The sequence below is a fragment of the Schistocerca gregaria genome, chromosome 3 (genome assembly GCF_023897955.1).
Source record: "Schistocerca gregaria isolate iqSchGreg1 chromosome 3, iqSchGreg1.2, whole genome shotgun sequence".
Lineage (NCBI taxonomy): Eukaryota > Metazoa > Arthropoda > Insecta > Orthoptera > Acrididae > Schistocerca > Schistocerca gregaria.
In genome coordinates, this window is record NC_064922.1 from 881,046,602 (window position 1) to 881,070,004 (window position 23,403).

The window sequence follows — 23,403 nt, forward strand, 5'->3', positions numbered from 1 at the left end:
TTTACCAAGTAACCTGACATTTTGCAGGCACCTGACGACTGTGTGTACATATTGATTTGTTGTTGTAAATGGTCCATTTTCTTTGCAACTAAAGCTTTATTTTTGTGTTATTCTCTCATTTACGTTTTATTGCTGCAGTAGTTGGATAAAGTGATATTATTTGTTAGAATATCAGATCTTACTAGTGAACATGACAAAAATTTCGCTGAAAATGGAAACAATGAAAAATTCCTGGATTTTTCCAAGACAAAAAAATTTCCAAGTTTTTCCTTGGTATCCCAGAGCATATACATCCTGTAACTGCAATGCCTTCTCATTTTAAGAACATATCACAACAGGCAATTGAAGGAAAGAGGTTGCATAGTGGCAGGTGCTGTTCACAACAACAAAATTTAAGAAGACCTATTAATAATCCGCTCTGTGAATAACAATGAATTAATTATGGTAAACAAGAATAATAAATAACTGCTGGCAAAGAGCTGGGTGTAACTTTACAAATGACAATGCACTACGGGGCAAAAGCTGTGGTTTCCTGATTTCTTAACTGTGACACGGCAATTAAAAACCATGAATGACACAATGTAACAATGGCATTATTAACTAATGTACCATCCATCCAAAAAGTTCCGAGACTGATTTTACTCCTGGCACATAAGTGGCATCAGCACAGTAACTATGGTGGCAGTTTGAAATAACTGCAAACCACAGAAGTTCACTCAACCAGTCAGTTGTAAGAAGGCAGTGTTAACTAGTGGACATGTGACCATAGGTTATCAACATTGTTGTGTCACAAATTCTAGTGGAGCAACATCTCCAAATTAAGAATTCTCCAGAATGTTTTGACAAAGAGAAAAGTGTGTTCGAAGTTTTTCCCACACGTGTAAACTCCCAAATAAAAATTATGCGTGGATGCACACCAAAGCTTGATTGGAATGCAAAATGCAGACAATTCTTTTCTGGAGAAAGTCATCACAGGTGACAATACTTGTGTTATCAACGTGAATGTATCACAAAACAATAAAGTTCGGAAATTCATATGAAGAGTCAACATTTTGAAGACATAACCAACATTCAAGCCAATTTGACAAGTTGAACAACTTTGCAAAGAAGGATTTTTCCTACAGTTTTCTACTGTTGTATGAACAGTCTGTGACCTGTGATCAGTTGAGGGTGAGTATGTAGAACACCATAAGCATTAAATATATCATTTTAACTTCTTTATTTTTTTATTAATCCAACCTCAAAACTATTTGGATTGACATGGTACTTATAAGAGGCTGCATATCGATGCAGCTGTCTGCCTAGAGATCACCAAATCAATACAACATTTGTATTAGCACAAAGCTTGTCAACGAGATGTATATGGGATTCCTTTGGAACGGTGGAATGTTACCAGTAGCACTGACAACTGCTACTGGCTCACATCACTCTATAATTATCTGCATGGAGTCTATGAGAAAGTATAATAACTGTAAAATCAGTACACAACATTTTCAACACTTTGATGAAACAATTCAATGCATGACAAAGCATGTTAATTAATAATATGAACATAATTCCAAACAGGACAAACTGCAAAGTTAACCGAAAAGATAGCACATGAAAAGCCAAATACAGTGCGACAATAGAGGGACAATACAGTATATATCAGCCAAGCATTATCAGATGAAAGGGAACACCTGAAACAAGAAAGTGATATAAATACTGACAAAATTTCTCTCAGCCTGTTTATTATAATTATTTCACGAACCATCAACAGTGAGATCACCTGAAAATGCTAGTAAAGAAGCTTGTGAAAGCAAGTTTGCAGTGCAAGATGGAATTACAATGGAAATGCTGGCAACATTAAGTGTAGTTGGTATGGGCTTCAGTGTTTGAGCATAAGAAAATCAAATCATCCCTCAAATTATTAGATAAAACTCCAGCAATAATGTAGAGCATAAAGCCGAAAAAATAACACATATTTAAACAGGTGAGGCTGTTATATGGAACATTCAAAAAATACAAACCTATAGTTAAAGAAACAATTTGGGCTCCAGGTGCTACACCATTCCTTTCTGGTTCATCAGGAAAATAGGCAGCAGCAATGGATGCCACATGTGTTCCATGGGTAGCTAGAAAAGAAAACCATGGTCCTCTGCTTTACATGATTAACATCATCACTACATTATTCTCATCCGATTAACAGAAACAGAAGTAGCAACACAAAAAACAGCAATTTTCAGACAGTACTTCACTCAGAGAAATTTATCACAGGTTTGGCTATCTTGCTGCATGTTGCCTCTTCCACAGTGGAAGAGAGAGATGTTAGGAAAAACTACAATCCAATGGCAGAGGAAGGGTGGTGTAATGAGGAAACCAAACAGATGCAGCAGGTCGAGCATATGTGCCATACTACAGGTTCCCACTGTAGCCGACTGAAGACACTCAGTTGGTATTTGTAGTTCTGGACTCTACTCAGTTTTAAAGATGTTTCTTTCCCTTGGTGGAATGAGCTGGAGCAGGGTTATAGGGTGGACAAGGGAACTGGCACTTCTCATGACAGCTCTGAGAGTTGCACGGATCTGATTCTAGAAGTTCCTCCATGGTGCATTTGAACAGCCTAGACAGACAATTTTCCAGAAGAGAAGCCCGATGTCAATGTGCAGCCTTCATCCATAACAATGGTAATTACATGACCACATGCACAGCACAGGATCACTGCCTTGAACTTTGAAATACATACACCTTCTTCAGCTGAATAAACCTGTTTTGGCTGGGCACTGTGCAGGGTGTCCACAGTTACAGTTACAGTTACAGTCCCAAAACGTTGTGAAAAGAAATCCACTGCTCAGAATGGTGTAAAATTTCAACAGCATATTATTGACACAGGGGGAAAGATCATGGGAAAAAACGAAAATTTGACCAATAGATTCCACCGCAAGCATCACAATATGCACACCAACACATGTGCAGCACGTGGCTGTTCCTCCTCAGTTTGAATCCAACATGACTGTCTCCACAAAGGATTGCACACTGCTGGTAAAGTTCCTTTACAAGTCTGGCGACTGGGCACCAGTAGCCCTGCAGAAGTTCCGGACACTCTTAAGGGCATGAAAAAAATGGCTCTGAGCACTTTGAGGCTCAACTTCTGAGGTCATTAGTCCCCTAGAACGTAGAACTACTTAAACTTAACTAACCTAAGGACATCACACACATCCACCCCCGAGGCAGGATTCGTACCTGCGACCATAACGGTTCCGCGGTTGCAGACTGTGGCATGAAAAAAGGCCCTGGCCAGATGTCTGCTAAGATCTGGAGACAATGATTACAAAATTGGAAAACACGAGTTCTTTTGAAGTGCAGCGTGGCAGAGGGAGGAAAGCAATTGGTCCGAAGTCTGTCAAAGATGTGGCCACAGCAGTGCTGGAGGAGTCAAGCAGTGGCATGCAAACATGCAGTGCACAGGGAATTGCCTGAATGTCTGACATGCCTGCAAGCATGACACATCCTGCATTGTTAACCATACAAAATCACCCATGTTCAGGATCTGCTTCCTGCTGACTTGCCAGCAAGACAAACATTAACTCTGGAATTTCTTGCTCATGTGAAAATGGCCATGGAACATTCTGTGGACAGACGAAGCCCATTTTCATCTCCAATGACTCGTCAATATCCAGAATTCCAGAACATGGGCAATGGAAAATGCACCCGCGCACGCACGCACACACACAAAATTGGGTATACGAGTCCTCCAGCCCCTGTTACCTTCTTCTTCTGGTTGTGGGGTTACCTGAAAGACGACGTGTTCAATGTGTCCCAATTATGAATTCAGCTGAATTGAAGGCACACATTGCAAAATGCATTCTGAATGTGACCCTCGAGACACTCCAATCTGTTATGGAGTTTTGGAATGTGCTATTTCTTGATTTCAACTTGCAGCAGAAAACGGAGGATACCATAATGAAAATGTCTTCCATCAGCCTCATCACAATTAGAAACTGATGACTTTTGCTTTTTATGCAGTTTTTGGCCCCAGGACAATTAAAAACCTATGTCATTTTGCTTTTTATGCAGTTTTTGGCCTCGTGACAAAAACTGATTTTTCCCACCCAATGTGATACAACCTTGCCGTTGTGGATGGGCTTACATAACAGTGCCACAACCACTGACTTCTGGACTTGCATGACAGCTGTTGACTGGTGAACACGTGCAGTCATGTACATTGAACAGTACAAATGGTGTAATGTGCAACACGACACCATATGCATGGTATTGTGATTCATCTGTCATTTGTAGCTGACCCCATTTATGTTAAGACACTTACAGTGCCATCTATTGTTAAGTTTTGTTGTTCTGACAAGTTGTCCCCCTACTGTTCAAATTTGACATCATTCTGAGCAGTGGTTCTTTTTCTACAGCATTTTGACACTGGAATCTTGTACACAACCTCATCATTTTGGGGGCTGGTGGTCAATAAATGAGAAATTACATCTAGAAGATTGCTTAATCAAACAGGATGGAGACTTGTTATTTAAATAATGCACTGCATCTACATTGCTAAAATACTATTCTGAACCTGGTACCAGTTACAGGTTCTATGGCAGAGATAAACAAAAAATTATTTTCAATATCTTGCATAATTACTGATCGACTTTAAACATTTAAAATGCTGTCATAATCTGCTCATTATGATGGATCATCTTATGTTAACAGTTCTGTGTTAGACAAGTATTACAATCAGACACTGTGTGTGTCTAGAGGCAGCGTAAGTAATGACGCACATATATTGTGAGTTTATTCATCCAGTGTTTAAGAATGAGAACACTTACCAACTTCCAACTTGGGCATAATTTCGAACCTTTAAAAAAGTTTTTCTCACTGATGCTGCCTCCCCCCCCCCCTCCCCTCCCGTCCCCATCCTTCTCCACAAAATAATGAAAGGAAGAAAAGCTTTATCACTTACTACACATTTGCTACTCATATAGTAAAACTTCAATGTCAGGCATATTTTAACTTGTCACTTCTTTACTACTAACTATTTGAAACAAATTTGGCAGACAATATCTGCATATAGGCTACTACTGAATGTACCTGGACACATAGTTAAGGAGATATGACATTATGAACAGTGAGATGGATGAAAAACTTGCTTTTGCTTAAAATGGAGCACAAATTACTCAGATTATGTTCATCCCGGCTTCATCATGAACACACAGCGTCTTCCAAGAAACTAAGCGTAAATTCCAACCTTTAGTAAACTTTTTGTTGCTTACGTGTTTTTGATTAAACACCTAACACATTAACTCATTTTTAAGGTAATCACGCACCTGAAGCTGTTTTATACAAGGGAATTCAATTCTTTAAAGACCTGGGGATCTAACAGTCTGCTTCTAAAATGCAAGTTTGTTGTAAGTCTTCCTTGTTTACTGTTCTGACACAAGCCATCAGTTTGATTACAGACAAGCTTGACTCTCAATCACTGCATTAGTAGATCACAACTTTTATTAGTAACATATGTTCCATTAAGCAACACTGATCTGTGATGCAAGTCTCTGTTGTTCATCCAGAATGGTTGGGAGTTACTAGGTGAAATACTGGCCCAGGAAATAATAATGATCTGGCTTCACTCCTGGAAATTCATATTCATACCACTGTGAAAACTCCAAGAAATGCTATAAACGAATATTTCAAACTACTTGAGTAAATTACTTCAATTGTTATGTAAGGAAATGAACTGTAACTATAATGGCTAAAGTATCTCATAATGAGCAAGAAACAAGGAAGAAAAATTGATGTTGCAGGCAAAGGAGCTATGTCAGCTAAGTTTACTGCCAAGTAGGTATTTTTTTTCCCAGAATATTTCAGCACCTTTCCCACCTGTGTCCCTCTCACATGAGTACAGATTTTGGTCGCTCACTGTTTGGATTCCAAACGAATCCTGAGCAGGACATGCAATGTCCAGAACTTTCATAATAGTTATAGTTTTCCAGCATCAACAGAGTTACTATGTTGCACACATTTGCTTGTGAGCCATAGTCCATATTTGACTGATTATTTCCAACAAAATGTGAGCATATTAAGTGCTGGATCATATGCTTCAACTGGATTAAATAGGCAATACCTCAAAGTTGACTTGCAAAATATCATCATCATTAGTGCCAGGAGATCATAGTTGATATAAAAGGACAATGTGCAGTCTGTCCAACTCATAGCTTGGTTGGAGTCCACAAACAAGGACTGGCCATGATCTGTGCTTGATACACCTGAGGTTAATCAACTATGCTGTTGAAATATAGCAGGAAAAAATTATAATCTACATCTACATCAATCCTCTGCAAAATACATGGCAGAGGGTATGTCCTATTGTACCAGTTATTAGGGTTTCTTCCCATTCAATTATGTATGGGACATGTGAAGAATGACTGATCTGAATGCCTCTGTGGGTACTATAATTTTTCTAATCTTGTTCTTACAATCCCAATGTGAGCAATACGTAGGGGGTAGTAGTATATTCCTAGAGTCATCCTTTAAAGTTGGGTAATGGAAAGCTTAACAGACTTTCTGGAGATAGTTTATGTCTGTTTTAAATAGTCTGCCAGTTCAGTTTCTTTAGTTTCACTGTAAGACTCTCCTACAAGTCAAATAAACCTGTGGCCATTCGTGTTGCCTTTCCCTGCACACAGTCAATATCCCTGTTAGTGCTACTTTGTATGGATCCCACTCACTTTAACAATATTCTAGAATGGGTCACATGAGTGATTTTCAAACAACTTCAATTTGTAGACTGATTGCATTGGTATTCTATCAATACACTGAAGTCTACCACCTGCTTTACCCACAACAGAGCTTATGTTATTATTCAATTTCATATCACTACAAAGTGTTAAACCCCGGTATTTGTATGCATTGGCCAATTCCAACTATGACTCATTGATATAATTCATTTTGTGAAGTGCCCAATTTTACATTTCTGTTGCCAGTCTTTGTGCCACTTTTATATCCTATCATGATGTGACTGAATGTTTATGCTGCTTCTTTCAAACAGAACTTCATTATAGGTGACTGCATCATCTGGCAAGAAGTCTGAGGTTAGTATTCGTATTGTTGGCAAGGTCATTGACATAAAACATTAACAGCGATGGTACCACAACATTTCCCTGGAGCAAATCCAAAGCTATTCCTGTATCTGATGTTGATCCTCTATCCAAGATAGCTTACTGTGTCCTCCCTAGCAACAAGTCCTTCATCCAGTCTCAAATTTCACTTAATACCCCGTATGATTGAACACTAAGTGCAGGTGTGGTACTGAGTCAAATGCTTTTTGGAACTCATGAAATACTGCATCTACCTGACTACTTACAAAGGTTGCAGTATGTCATATGAGAAAAGTGTGTGTTGGGTTTCACATGATTATGTTTTCGAGATCCATACTGGATAGCATGGAGGAGGTTATTCTATTCAAGATACCTTATTATGTTTGATCTCAGAATAGGTTCTAATAGTCTACAACAAATCCATGTCAAATGTATTAGGGTTCTCTTCTAGTGTCCTCCTCGTAGATAGGTGTTAGCTTTGATTTCTTCTAACTACTGAGCACAGTTTTTTGTTCGAGGAATCTATAATAGATTATAGTTAGAAGAGGGGCTAGCTCAGCTGCAAATTCAGTACAGAATCTGACAAGGAGTCCATCAGGCCCTGGACCTTTGTCCAATTTTAACAATTTCAGCTGTTTCTCAACACTACTGACACTATTACTTACTCATTCATCTTTTCAGTGCTAAGAGGATTAAATTGGGGCAACTCTCCTGCATTTTCCTTTGTAAGCAACATCTGATAATGGAGTTAAGCATTCCAGCTTTTGCTTTCCTACTCTTCAATTTTAGTTCCTGTCTCTTTCAGTGGGGATTGGACACTAACTTCAGTGCCACTAACAACCTTTACATATGACCAGAATTTCCTTGGGCTTTAGAAAGATCACTGAAGCCAACATACACTGTTCTCTTGACAGCCAACTGCATTTCATTCAGCATCTCTATGTAGAGCCCTAGACTGTGTTTTACACCTATTATGCAATAATCATTTTCTTTAGAACTTTCTTTACAGTGACTCTATACCACGGAAGTTCCCTCCCATTATGAACTGTTCTACTGGGTACATATCTATCCAGCTCAAGGTCAACTACTCCTTTAAACATGAGCCAAAGCTCCTTACACTACTGATTTTTTATCTCGTTAATCGAACATATACAGGGCGAGTCGAAAGTCCTTGACACTTTCGTAAGTTGGAAGATTAAAGGGAAAATTGAAATGTGATGATGGGAACATAGGTTTGACTTGGGGCGGCAACTTTTGGAGTGAATGTCATTCATGGCCACCATTTTGGATTCAAGTCTCTTTTTTTATGGGAAGGGGGGTGTATGATACATTAAACAACACTTGCTTGAGCTCTGGAATTGAATGGTGCAATTTGTTTTTGCCTATCTTATACAGTTTAGAAGTTATTAATGTTCAAAGTTACCTTGATACCGACTCATGTCTCTCTTTGTCCCAGGTAACTTTGAACATCAATAACTTCTAAACTGTACAAGATAGACAAAAACAAATTACACCACTCAATTCCAGAACTCAAGCAGGGGTTATCTGATGTGCCATACACCCCCCTTCCCATAAAAAAAAGGCTTGAATCCAAAATGACGGATTTCAAGAGGGCGGCCATGAACGAAATTCACTACAAAAGTTGTGGCCCCACATCAAACCTAGGTCCCATCATCACATTTCAATTTCCCTTTAATATTCCAACTTATAATGGTGTCCAAAGACTTTTGACTCACCCTGTATATCATCCTGCTTGGTTTAGTTGTCCTTTGTACTTTGGTAGTAACTGCTGCCATAACCATGTCATGGTCACATACCAGTTTCATTGTGGACATCCTCAAAGAGGTCATGTCTGTTGCCATTAGATCCAATATATTTCTATCACAAGTGGGGTTCCTAACTATCTGTTCTAGGTAGTTTTCAGAGAAGGCATTTAGTAATGTTTCATAGGATATCTTATCACACCTACCACTAACAAAACTATAATTGTCCCAATTAATTGTTGGATGATTAAAGTCTCCACCGATGATTACAATGTGGTTGGGAAACTTTAGTGCGGGAGAATTCAGGTTTGCTCTATGGCCTTCAGTTACATCCAGAGATGAGTCTGGTGGGCAACAGAAGGATCCAATCACTTTTTTTATGCCCACCCCTGACTGTCTTGCCCATACAATCTCACAAGCAGCTTCAATTTTTATCTCTGTGGATTTGAGTTTCTTGTCTACTGCAACAAATATGCCACCTCCATTTCCCATTAGCTGTTTTTTCAATATATATTTAAAATTTCCCCAAAAATCTCACTGCTATCAATTTCAGGTTTCAATTTGACGCAAAATCTGAAATCAGGAGATTATCAACACAGTAAAAAATGGTTTGGTTAATGTACACTGCAAAAAGAAAAGGAACAGCTCATTTTAAAATCCTCAAATACCTTAGAAAAAACTGGATATGTCTTAGTGAAGATAACTCCTACACTAACATCACTTTACTGTCGCGGAAGATAACTTTCATGCAGCCAGTGCCTCTCACAAAAAACTGTGCAGCACAAAAAGAAAGGAGAGGCTCACACAGGATGAAAATGAGGTAGGTCTGAAAAGGTCAGATTGTATAATGACTTGGCTACATGCTGAAAGTGAATTTTCTCTAAGTGATCTTCCGCTAAGTTCATATATTAAAAACAAAATCATCAAGATGCAGTATGGTACACTTTAAAGCTCTTTCAAACAGCAGAGTACATACCCTGTGCAGCCACAGAGCAATGTTACTAATACCTGCAAGTTGTGATTGTGTCATTCAAGTAAACTGACAGAAAACAATACTATCTTTCCACTGATATTAGTACATTGTTTTATTCTGATTAGCAAATTATTTCTGTTGGAACAGGGGTACGAAGTGTAGACAACCTCCTAGATGGTGTACCCCGGGCAACGCTGTAACATGGTACAGCGGCGAAAAGTCTACACATCCACGGCGGCCGGACGCGACAATGCCTCCCGGCACACACAGAGGCAAATAGAGCAGAGTCTTAGCATGAAGAAGCTGAACGTATGCCAGTTCAACATAGAAGGCTACACGAGGACCAAGGGAGAAATCCTCGAAAAGATCTTAACTAGAGAACGAGTAAGTGTCGTAATCCTACAAGAGACTCACCTCACAGATGAAACCATCAACCGACTCAAAATACCAGGATTTACAGCTGTGAGCTACACTGGACACGACAAACATGGCATAGCCACCCTAGTGAAGAACGAACTCCTAAGGAATTTGGACACCGAAGTGGTACCAGCAGAGCATGCGATAGGCATAAAACTGGGAGAGATGACACTGTATAATGTCTACAAACCTCCATCATAGAAATGGCCCACAGGTATCCTACCCGAGGCTAACCACCCAGCAGTTTACGCTGGCGATTTTAACTCTCAGCACACCAGATGGGGATACCCGAGATCCACAGCTGAAGGGATTGGACTAAGTGACTGGGCAGACAACCGGGACCTACACCTCCTTTTCGACCCCAAGGACACAGCGACCTTAAAATCAAAGGCGTGGGGCACAACGTCAACACCTGACATTCGTCACACGTGGAGCAACAGTTGCACCTGTGCGAGCTATAAGAAGGGTCCTCGAGGCGTTCCCCCTGAGCCAGCACAATCCAGTAATAGTGGAGATCGGACTATCAATCCCAGTCATAAAAAGCCCCCCAATCCCCCAGTGGAACCTGAGGAAAGCTGATTGGAATAAATATAGATCCTATGTTGAGAAAACGATAAATCAGATACCACCAAAACCTGAGAACTACAAAAGATTCGTAAACTTAGTACAAAAAACGGCCCTAAATGCAATTCCACAAGGATCGAGAAAGGAATACACCCCCTGCTGGACGAAAGAGTGTGAAACACTACTGGAGGAATATGAGAAGAGTGGGAACGAGGAGACTGCAGACCAACTGATCAACGCCATGAATGAGGAACGCAGGAGTAGATGGAAGGAGGCGATGGAAAATCTAGATTTTACCCACTCCAGGAGGAAGAGCTGGGGCCTGCTGAGGAAATTAGGCGGTGCCACAGCGCCTAAAAGCCAACTATTGGAACCAGCGCATCTGAGATTGCAGCTGTCCTGAAACAGACCTCCAAAATCCAGCTAAAACAGCCGAAAAGAGAGAAATTTCCCTAGAGCTAAGTAGTTTATTGCTTAATAACCCAACCAACATGGGCATTGTAAAAGAAGTGGAGACAGAAGAGATATCCCAGGCCTTGAAGCTAATGAAGACAGGAAAAGCAGCCGGACCTGACAACATCCTACCAGAATTCTTAAAGGAATTGGGAACTTTAGGAAGAAGGTGGCTGGCCAAACTTTGTACAGAATGCATAAGAATGGGGGTTGTGCCTAAGGAATGGAAAGAAGCAAAAGTCATCGCAGTGCTGAAACCCGGAAAGACTGGAGATAATCCTAGGGATTACAGACCAATATCCCTGCTATGTACCTCCTATAAATTATTCGAGAGAATATTGCTGACTAGATTAACTCCATACATCGAAGCCAACCTCCTAACATACCAAGCGGGTTTCAGAGCAGGTAGAAACTGCTCCGATCAAGTGCTGTCCCTCACAACCTATATTGAGAAAGGCTTCCAGAACAAGATGAAAACTGGCCTGGTCCTCATAGACCTCACATCAGCTTACGACACAGTATGGATTGAAGGGTTACTGCTTAAGCTAACCAGAATCATAAATTGCAAGCAGACTTACAAACTACTCAAGAACATACTAACGAACAGGAAAATCAAGGTCTCACTCCATGGTACGAACAGTAAGAGCATGGTTCTGAATAATGGTCTGCCACAGGGTTTCGGCACTAGCACCTGCTCTCTTCAATCTATATATAGCTGACTCGCCAGAAAGTAAATCACGCAAATTTGCATATGCAGATGATCTGGCCATCGCATATCATAGTAAAAACTACAACGATCTCGACGAAACACTGAATGCAGACCTTGAAGTCCTGAATACCTATTACTCCAAGTGGCACCTACTTCCCATCCCCAACAAAACAACCAGCACCATAATGCACCTCAACAACAGAGAGACACACAGAAAATTACAGATCTTTTCGAATGGCCAAAACATAAGACATGAGGATAAGAATATTTGGGAGTGAAACTAGATCGGACCCTAACGTACAGCCCACACCTCGAAGACACAAAGCAAAAACTAAAATCCCACAATGCTATCCTTTCGAAACTGGCTGGAACAACATGGGGATGTGGAGCAAGCAGTTTGAGAACTTCAGCACTAGCCCTTGTCTACAGTGTAGCTGAATACTGTTCACCAGTCTGGAGGAGAAGTGCACATGTATCTAAAGTGGATGTCCAGCTGAGGGAGACAATGCGAATAATCTCAGGAACACTCAGGGCCACCCCCTGTGCATGGCTTCCTGTACTAGCGAACATAGAGCCTCCAGAAATCAGGCGATCACAGCTAGCCCTAAAAATCTACAGGAAAATTATAGACAACCCGGACCTCCCTATCCACCAAGATCTGGTACCGACAAACAGGCTTAAATCCAGATCACCTTTTTGGAAAATCGCTGAAGAACTACAAGCCTTTGAGCCGAGAACGGCCTGGAACGAAGTATGGTCGGCAATTGAATTTAAGAACAAAAATTTAGTACACGATCCAAACAAGAAGACTGATGGCTTCAACCTACCAAGAAGAGTGTGGACAGCTCTAAACCGGGTCAGAACGAGTGTTGGGAGATGTAAACACCTGATGAACAAGTGGGGCCTGGCAGACAGCGCTGTCTGTGAGTGCGGTGAAATACAGACAATGGACCATCCACTCTTGTAGAAAGTGTATGGCTATGGTGGTGAACTCATGGACATACACAGACTCAGTGACTCAGCCATAGAGTGGCTCAAGAACATATCTAATATAGTGTAGAATTATATTGTTTTCTTTTTTAGTACATAGTGATAAGAATATTGTAAATTATGCCTCTGTGATGCCGAACGAGTAAGTAAGTAAGTCTGTTGGAACAAATTTTTACTCTGGGAAGCACATTTAAATAACTTTGCAATTACAAAGAGTATCAGCAACTTAAATAAAAATAAGAAAAATTAACTTACAGCACATGCTGACAACTTCAAGGGTATTTCCATCATTGTGCACGTTAATACTGTAATTGAGAAGATCAGACTTCGTGAGCACTGAAAACTCTTGTGTCTTACTGTATTCCCCCAACACTTTGCACTTTTCCAAATCTCCACATTCAGTTGTATCCAAACAGGCTCTGAAAGCAACAACATTAAACTGTTTGGTTAACAATGTGAAATTTCATACCAATTATTCTGAAGGAACTATAAATAACAATGAATTACTACAGTCTCATAGGACTTTATATAATTAATTACAGAAGAAATAAAATTAGCACAGGTAGAATTAGATAAAGTGCACACAATTTACACCCATGAAACTACTTTTAATCTGGTATTTTATCACTTTCAACTCCTTGCCAGAATTATGAATTTTGCATGACGAGTGTGTCTTCTTGGATGTTTTGTTCATTGTCTTATCAGACTATATATTTCACTTCACATGATGCTAAATAGCAAACACAAGTAAATTATCAAGAAATTAATCAAGTACTTATATTTTGCAATGATCTCATTTGAAGTTCCCAAGTATCGATGGAAAGGTATTACAACTTTGGGCAATATCCATCAGCAGTGCCCAGAATTTGCAGAATGCACACTTTTATCAAAGTTAATAATTGAATTATGCAAAAAATAGCTGTAACAGGATATTTTATTAGAGACAATTGATTTTGGTCTTGAATCAGATCATCTGGTTGGGCCCGGTACACCATTTCATCTGTGTGTTGCACAAAGCCGTTCTTAATGCTCATTAAAACTGTACACTACCACCTCCATAAAAATACTTGTGTTATTATTAATACAAATCATGTTTCATCAGCAATGTACAGAATCTATAAAGCTTCTAACATCTACAGCGATAATTTTTCAGCGTAGCTTCCACCTTCCATTCCAGATCTCTTAATCAGTGTTCAAATTATTCACTGATTTTCTTCCGTCTTTCTGAATGCAATACCCATGTAACATTTTTGCTACAACAAAGACCATACCTCCTTTCTCACTGTATTCTTCAGCCCTTTAAGTGGTTCACATGCAAAACAAACTATTTTCTGCTGTTTGTCCTTTTCTGAAGCCAACCTTACAATTCTGATAAAGTGTGTGTATTGTGAAGTGTTACTACATAGGTACACAAATGTCTTTGAACACACTGGTAGCAAGGATATTGGCCGGTAAAAATATTTTTTTCTGTCTTCTTTTTGTGAAATTTTAATGCAACATCCCATGGTTCATCTCATACTACCACTCTGAGACATTTCTCTATGTTCTTTGCTTACTTTTTAATGAAATAAATACATATAATCCTCCTAAATGCAAATAATCTTTTAGAAACCTTCCAGTCAATCTTGTTTTCCCAACTGTACCCCACCCCTCTCCTCCAACTCTTATGTACTATTACAATCCCCTTGCTCAAACTTTACCACAAAAATTCTATTTCTTTGTCTACTATCTTTCCAACTACTTTAAATTAAGAGTTTCACAACAGCATGCACTGATCTAAAATATCCCTAAGCCAAAACACTAGTACCATATGAAATATTTTACAATGGAGTGGTGGTGACTACACTCTCCACAAAAGTGGAAGCTACAAACAGCCTTATCCTTAGTTTTTTCCAGATTATTGGCACACGACATATCGTAAATCGATACCTCATCAATCTGCATCCCTGTTTCCATCTTTCCTTATTTCTGTTCCTTGCATCCTAATATAAATTCAAAGTGTCAACACTACATAACTGTGAGGATGTAGAGGGGGAGCTTCACCACTAGTTTCAAATCACTGTATCATGCTCCCTCCCAGGTTCTCTACTACTATTACAACAGCTGGCTACAAGCAGATTGCCTAATATTAAAATCGTATTACAGTACTGGAAAGTCCTGGGTTGAATATGAATAATGGAATCATTGCACACAGAGGAAAGCATCTTCTGATATTTACACTTTGGTGCTTCCAGTGCCAGCTTCTACACAGATGGGCAATTCTATTTGGATTTCAGATTTAAATATTGTGATGAGTTTGCTCAATGTCTCATTTAAATGCTCCAGGCTGTGCTAAGCCATTTCCCTGTAGTATTCTTTCTTCCAGGAGCACTAGTCTAGCTTCTACAAAACTGAATAGCAGAAGAGAGGTACTGACACAACTCAAGCTGTGAGGGCAGATCACGAGTTGCCCCGGATATCTCAGTCTTCTGCGAAAGTTAAAGTTTCGAAGTTCCAGTTTGGTTTGACACACTGTTTGAATCTGTCAGAAAGTTTGAACCACTTTTCAAAAAAAATTAAAACTTTTATTTCAAATTTTATTGGCTTAAAGATTACTTCTTACCATGCTGAACATGTATGTTCTGCTTTTCATACATTTGCTTTTTGGCATTTTTTATTAGTGGAGAAGAGGATCTAGATGGCTTGGGTTCTGAAGCTGTCACTGAAATCAAGCCTGTTATGTTCAGTTGCATTTTGTGCCACAAGGTTCTCTAATTTGCTCTTGGCCATAGTTTGCCAGTGGTTATTTGTCCTAGTGGACAGCTGGTTGGTGGTCGCACAAATAAAAAGTTGTACGAACACTGCAGCAGAGCTGGTATATAACATGGCTGCTTTCATAAGTGGCCCAGCCTCTGATGGGGTAGGAAAAGCCTGTGAAAGGACTGGAATAGGAAGTGCTAGGCAAGTGGATTGTGTGTGTCTTGCAGCTGGGCCTTCCACAGAGATATGATCCCTGAGGTGAGGGGTTGGGATTGGGAGTGTCACAAGGATGGACAAAGATGCTGTGGATGTTGGGTGGGTGATTTAACAGCACTTTCATAGGAGTGGGAACTGTCTTGGGTATGACGCCCCTCATTTCAGGGCATCACGATAATCAAAGCCCTGAAAAATCATGTGGACCAGTTGTCCCAGTCCAGGGTAGTATTGTGTGACAAAGTGGGCACTCCTTTGTAGCTAATTCTTGGGAGGGGGGTATGAAAATATATCATGGGAAATTTGTTTGCGGAATAGGTCTGGAGGATAGTGCCTATCTGTGACGGCTTTATGAGACCTTCAGCTTACTGCAAAAGGGAGTTCTTATCACTACAAATGTGCAGTCCCAGAGTTGAGAGGCTATATGGGAGTGATTCTTTGGTGTTGAAAGGATGGCAGCTGTAAAAATGCAGGTGCTGTTGGTGAGTTTAATGTGAACAGAGGTGAGGATGGAACCATCAGGGAGAAGATAATCAATATCTAGAAGGTGGCATTCTGTGTTGAAAAGGACCACATGAAGTGGATGGGGGAGAAGGTGTTGAGTTTGTGAAGGAAGGGGGGTAAGGTATCTTGGCTGTGTCCAGATCATGAAGATATCATCAGTGAACCTGAAAAGACAAGGGGTGTAGGGGGTTTGGGAGGCTAAGAAGATTGCCTCCAGAAGGCTCATGAACAGGCTGGCATAGGAGGGTGTCATGTAGGTGCCACCACTGTGCTGTGGATTTGTTGGTATACCTCCCTTCAAAGGAGAGGTAATTGTGTGTTAAGATAAAGTTAGTAAGGTGGATGACGTAGTGGGTTTGGAGTCTGAAGGACATTGGGAGAGGTAGCATCCAATAGTGACAAGACCAAGGGCATGAGGGACATTGGTGTATAAGATAGTGGCATCAACTGCAATGAACAGTAGGACTCAAGAGGTAAAGGGATGGGAATGGTGAAAATTTGGTGAAGAAAGTGTTGGTACCTTTGATGTGGGGGCTCAATTTTGGGTAATTGGCTGGAGGTGTTTGTCAATGAGGGTCAAAATTCTTTCAGTGTTGGCAGTTGTTGGTTTGTGAAATTTGGTGAGCATGTAGAGTGAGTGAGTGAGTGAGTGTGCAGGCTGTCACAGGGGTGGGAGAGAAATGGATTCAGGGGATAGGTTCTGGACAGGACGTAACTCATTAGGCATAGATTGGAGGTTGTGTTGGATTTCTCGGATGGGTCACTCTAGCACAGATTATAGATTGAGGAGTCAGAAAATTTGCAGAGGCCTTCTGCCAGGTAGTTCTCTGTGATTCATAATGACAGTAGTTTAACCTTTGACTACAAGGAGGATGATTACATCAGGATCTGTTTTTCGGCTGTGTATAACTGCCCTTTCTTCTGCTGAAAGGTCGGTATTCTTACAAAGGGACTTGGGGAAGGATGGCAAGGCCAAGTTTGAGCTAAGGAATTCCTGGAATGTGACAAGGGGGTGGTTAGGTGGGGAGGGGGAGATTAGATTTGGGTGCAGGCCTGCAGATGAGGCCTTTGTATAGGACCAAAACTTCTGTGGGACTGACGATTTTGGTAGAAAGGTTAACAACAGTGTTCCAGGAGTGCTTCATCTCTAGATTTCGTGAAGTGCTGGTAGAGCATTTAGGCAGATGTAGCAAATTGAAATGGTTAGCTGGGCAGAGTCAGGGTGCTATGAGGAGTTGATGAGGAGCAGCACACTGGGTAGGATAGTGGTTGGACAGCAGTGCCCCAGGCAGCAGTAGAATGTCAGCAGTTTGGATAACTTACCGAGGCTGTGTCTGGATGCTGTTCCAAGTGCTGTGAAGCAGGGGGACATAACTAATCATCAGGAACTAAACCTGATAGTTGAAATTAATTGACACTTATAAAAATATAATTTTTAACTTCACTATTGCAGTTCAAAAGCCCCGATAAAGATGAATGGAAAATAGTTACAATAGATGTCAAAAATATTCAAACAGTTCCCAACGTCATCTCTTCAAATGAAGTAGTATGGTGGCAAACAAGTAGATTTGATATTTCAGAAGCTACTACATCAATTCTATACTTACAGAAATTTCACAGCACACACGATGGAGAGAGAGAGAGAGAGAGAGAGAGAGAGAGAACAAAAACCCTCATACACCATCTACTTAGGATACGCTAAAACTATAACAATGTAATGCAGAAAATAATTACTAACAAAGAGATAGAGGGGCTGGCCAGTACTTACCTCAGCTCAGTACAGCCGATAGAAACACAAAAAACAACCGAAAATTTAAGTTCCTAGCTTTCGGAATAAATGTTCCTTCATCAGGGAGGAGAGAGGGGAAAGAAAGGGAAGAAGGGAAAGTGGATTTGACATCTAAATCCACTTTCCCCTCTTCCCTTTCTTTCCCCTCTCTCCTCCCTGATGAAGGAAGATTTATTCCGAAAGCTAGGAACTTAAATTTTCGGTTGTTTTTGTGTTTCTATCGGCTGTACTGAGCTGAGGTAAGTACTGGCCAGCCCCTCTATCTCTTTGTTAGTAATTGTTTCACATCTTTATATGAGATTTTCCATTAATTAGTTAGATCACCTATAATGCAGAAAATAGTCAGATATCTTGATTTTTCTTTTTAACAGCAAAATTTAGTTAGGGACATAAAATGGGATTGAAAATTCATATTATGCACCAAAACAAGTAGCAAGTTCTTGAGTTCGGGGTGCCTTTCCACTAGATGAAATACGCTGGCACCAAATAAACGTCCAGTTTAAAAATATCTAGACTGTATGTGAAGTAAACGCACAGGATTCACTTCACCAATTAAAACTGTAAATATTCATCACTTACAAATGGGATGAAATTATTCCAATGAGAAGCCAATGATTATGTTTGTATACCCTGATTTTTCAGCCCAAAAATTGATGTAAATAAGGGCTGACAATACACATTGAACATTAAATGATTTTTACAAACTATTAATTCCCTCACTTCTGAGTGTGTCGTCAAATGAAGTATACTAGGAAGGAACAGACTTGCTGTTCATAAATGCTATCTATATCAACTTTGCTCATGATGTAACTGCACAGCACGCATTGTGCAGGTAAAACAGAAATTGTATATATTCATCTTCTTAAGATAGACTAAAATTATTTTGATGTACTGTAGACAATTATATTCATGTATCATGATTTTCAGCCATGAATGGTGTGTGGGAACATGAAAATGATTAAAACACTACACACCAAAAAAAAATATTCAAACACTAAAATATTCTGAGATTTAGGCATCTCTCTAGATGAAGTAGTATGCTGGCAACTGACAGACACCATTCTTCATATGCAGCCATACCTATTCCTTCAATCGAGTAAAAACACAGCCTACATTGCATCAGCAAATAAAAAATTATGCAGATTCATCTCTTTATGTTCTAATCAAATTAGAATTGTTTTTGAATGATTTATTGTGCCAGCATGCACTAAGAATGCAGATGAACTGGATTCTACAACACTTAGCTCACAAGGTACATTCAAAATATATACAGCACAGTACCAGCTGGCTGGTGCATGTAGTTGGCTTGAGCTAGGGACACAATGCCATCGACGTGGCCTGTGGCAAGCATGTCTTTAGCAGCAAAGAAGTTAAGAATTGGAATAATGGAGTTGAGGATGTTATAGCCTCCATCAGAACCACGTATCACACTAATATTCAAATGAAGATTTTGGTTGGTGGTAGATTTACTTCTCACTTAAATGTAACTATACATTATTCCTCCGACATGCTTTGCTGGAATAATGAAGTGATGTGTTGCCGACTGCAAACATCCTCCCGTTAAATATTTATTTCTGTTTCAAAATCAGGTTACACCTCTTAAGGCCATAATAATTTTCAGGTATTGAAAAATTCACAAAACTATCTTCCTATGCTGGATGATAAATATACAGTACTTAGACTTTAGCATATAGGTTCCTGCACATGGCAAAATTGCGGCATATTTTGAATTATCACATCAATATACTAGAACATACTATGTTTATTTTGGTTCTTACAAACTATACTTACTGACTTATGATATTAACAATGGAAAATCCACATAGGAATGTCAACAATGTAGGAAGACAGATTGCTACTTACTGTAAAGAAGATGTAGACAGGGCTCAATAAGCTTTCAGCAGCAAATTGAATAAGAAGGTAGGGAAGTGTACAAAGAGAAAGTCTTGTTGCTAGGTAGTTCGCATGCTAGGGGTGTGGGCCAACTTGTGCAGGATGAATTAGGGTCAGAATACCAGGTCACAAGTTTTTTCAAACCTAGTGCTGGACTGGGGCAGGTTACAGAGGATTTAGGTTCACTATGTAGAGGTTTTACTAAGGAAGATACCGTGGTTATTGTGGGTGGGCCAGGCAACAGAATTGACAGAGATCCGGGGTACAGCATAGAGTGTGACCTGCCAAATATTGCATCGGCATCGAGTCATACCAGTATTGGGTTTGTGTCGGTTCTGGAGCGCCACGACTGGCCTCATTTGAGCTCTTCTGTCAGGAGAGTTAATTTGGAGTTGGAACGGCTACTTGGATCTGATGCGGGGTCACACATTGGTGTGGTTCCTGTTGATTCACTCTGTACGTGTGACTATACTAGACATGGCCTACACCTCAACAAGAAGGGGAAGGGTAAACTGGCTGGGCTGATAGCAGAAAATTTAAAGGGGGGGAGGAACTACATCTCATGGTGGTAACTCTTTTTTAGTGTAAGATCAGTGTCCAGTGGGAAACTCAGCCAGGCAAGTACTAAAGATGTAAAAAAGTTCAAGATACTCACAAAAGTAAAATGAAAAATGTTAGTATATTTCATCAAAATATTGGGGGATTGAAGAATAAAATTGATGAGCTTCTGCTTTGTTTAGAGGATATAGAAACTGAGAATGTAATAGATGTACTATGCCTGTCTGAGCATCACATTGTCACTGATATGCAAAAGGTTAGCATCAATGGGTACAAATTAGCTGCCCATGTAAGTAGAGATAATATGATGAGAGGAGGAGTTGCCATATATGTCAAAAGCTTCCACAGCGCAAAACATTTAGAAGCTAAAAATTTTTGTGTAGAGCAACATATGGAAGCATGTGCCACTGAACTAAAACTAAATGATGGCACTTTCATAATTGTAACAGTGTATAGGTCCCCCTCAGGGAATTTCCAGCTATTTCTAGAAAACTTGGATGCTTTGTTGTGCTATCTGTCAGACAGGGGGAAGCAAATTATCATTTGTGAGGATTTCAATGTTGATTCCCTGAAAGAGTGTGATAGGAAAAATGACCTTGTAGTATTACTCAGTTCTTTCAATTTGAGCTCCGTCATTGATTTTCCTACTTGGATAACAAAGAACAGCAGGACATTGATAGATAACTTTTTTATAGACCAAGATAAGTTTAAGGACATAAATGCTTATCCTGTTGAGAATGGTCTTTCAGATCATGGTGCACAGCTAGTTACAGTACATGGCATAGCTCCATGCAGAATATCAAATCAGAATTTCAAAGCAATGCGTTCAATTAACAATATAAACACTGCAAACTTTAGGGAAAGCCTAAAGGAGCTAGACTGGGATGAAGTGTATAAGGAACCCGATGCAAACTTGAAATATAACTTATTTCACGATACATTTTTAAGGGTATCTGAAAATTGTTTTCCCAAGAAAACAGTGAAACATAATTCCAAGAGAACATATAAAAAACCTTGGCTAACTAAAGGAATAAGAATATCTTGCAACCGTAAAAGAGAACTGTATCTAACAGCAAGAGGGAGTACTGACCCTGAAATTGTTCAATATTATAAAAACTATTGTGCGGTACTAAGAAAAGTTATTAAAAAGTCCAGAAGCATGTGTATCATGTCTGAGATCAGTAACTCTGATAATAAAATTAAAGCAATTTGGAATATTATTGAAAGGGAAACAGGGCAACCAAGAGCACAGGAAGACTTTAGTGCCATAAAACTGAATGACAATTGTACTAACAAACAATCGGAAATCGGAAATCGGAAATATTTTCAATAATCATTTTTTAAATGTTGTGGAGAAAGTAGGATCTAGATCTTCACTAGAAGAGGCAAGGCTATTAATAGAAGAGGCCATACCTGCGCAGTTTGAAACAACTGTATTTCCACGAACCTCTCCCTCTGAAATCAGTAAAATAATAAACTCACTGAAAAGTAAAAGCTCTTACGGAATTGATGGCATTTCCAGCAAGATACTTAAAGCTTGTTCCCCACAGATAAGTAGAATTCTCAGCCACGTATGTAATACCTCTTTGGAGCAGGGTGTTTTCCCCGATAGACTGAAATATGCCATTGTAAAACCATTGCATAAAAAGGGGGATACGTCGGATGTCAACAACTATCGCCCAATCTCTCTTCTGACAGCTCTATCAAAAATTTTTGAGAAAGTAATGTATTCAAGAGTAGCCTCCCATATATGTAAAAATGAAGTACTAACAAAATGTCAGTTTGGTTTTCAGAAAGGCTTTTCAACAGAAAATGCTATATACGCTTTCACTGGTCAAATATTAAATGCTCTGAATAACTGGACATCACCCATTGGTATTTTTTGTGATCTGTCAAAGGCCTTTGACTGTGTAAATCATGGAATTCTTTTAGATAAGCTAAATCATTATGGTTTGAGGGGGGCAGTGCACAAATGGTTTAATTCATACTTAACTGGAAGAATGCAGAAAGTTGAAATAAGTGGTTCATGTAATGTTAATACAACAGCTGATTCCTCAAACTGGGGGGCTATCAAGCACGGGGTCCCACAGGGTTCGGTCTTAGGTCCTTTACTGTTCTTGATATACATTAATGACTTACCATTCCATATTGATGAAGATGCAAAGTTAGTTCTTTTTGCTGATGATACAAGTTTAGTAATAACATCCAAAAACCAAGAACTAAGTGATGTAATTGTAAATGATGTTTTTCACAAAATTATTAAGTGGTTCTCAGCAAACAGACTCTCTTTAAATTTTGATAAAACACAGTATATACAGTTCCGTACAGTAAATGGCACAACTCCAGTAATAAATATAGACTTTGAACAGAAGTCTGTAGCTAAGGTAGAATTTTCAAAATTTTTAGGTGTGTCCATCGATGAGAGGTAAAACTGGAAGCAATACATTGATGGTCTGCTGAAACGTCTGTGTTCGGCTACGTATGCTATTAGGGTTATTGCAAATTTTGGTGATAATAATCTCAGTAAATTAGCTTACTATGCCTACTTTCATTCACTGCTTCCGTATGGTATCATATTCTGGGGTAATTCATCGTTGCTCAAAAACGTGTAATCAGAATAATTGCTGGAGCCCACCCACGGTCATCCTGCAGACATCTATTTAAGGATCTAGGGATCCTCACAGTAACCTCACAGTATATATATTCACTTATGAAATTTGTTGTTAATAATCCAGCCCAGTTCAAAAGTAATAGCAGTGTGC

At 39.5% G+C, this 23,403-nt stretch overlaps 1 protein-coding gene across 1 annotated transcript in view; it reads right to left on the minus strand.

Moving 5' to 3' along the window:
- LOC126355027 (tripeptidyl-peptidase 2) overlaps positions 1–23,403 on the minus strand; it is a 283,245-nt gene that overhangs the window by 194,649 nt on the left and 65,193 nt on the right. The window contains exons 5-6 of the mRNA XM_050005173.1: positions 13,201–13,364; positions 2,010–2,114 (exon numbers count right to left, since the gene is read on the minus strand). Coding sequence (XP_049861130.1) covers positions 2,010–2,114; positions 13,201–13,364 — 269 coding nt within the window. The remainder of the gene's footprint in view (positions 1–2,009; positions 2,115–13,200; positions 13,365–23,403) is intronic.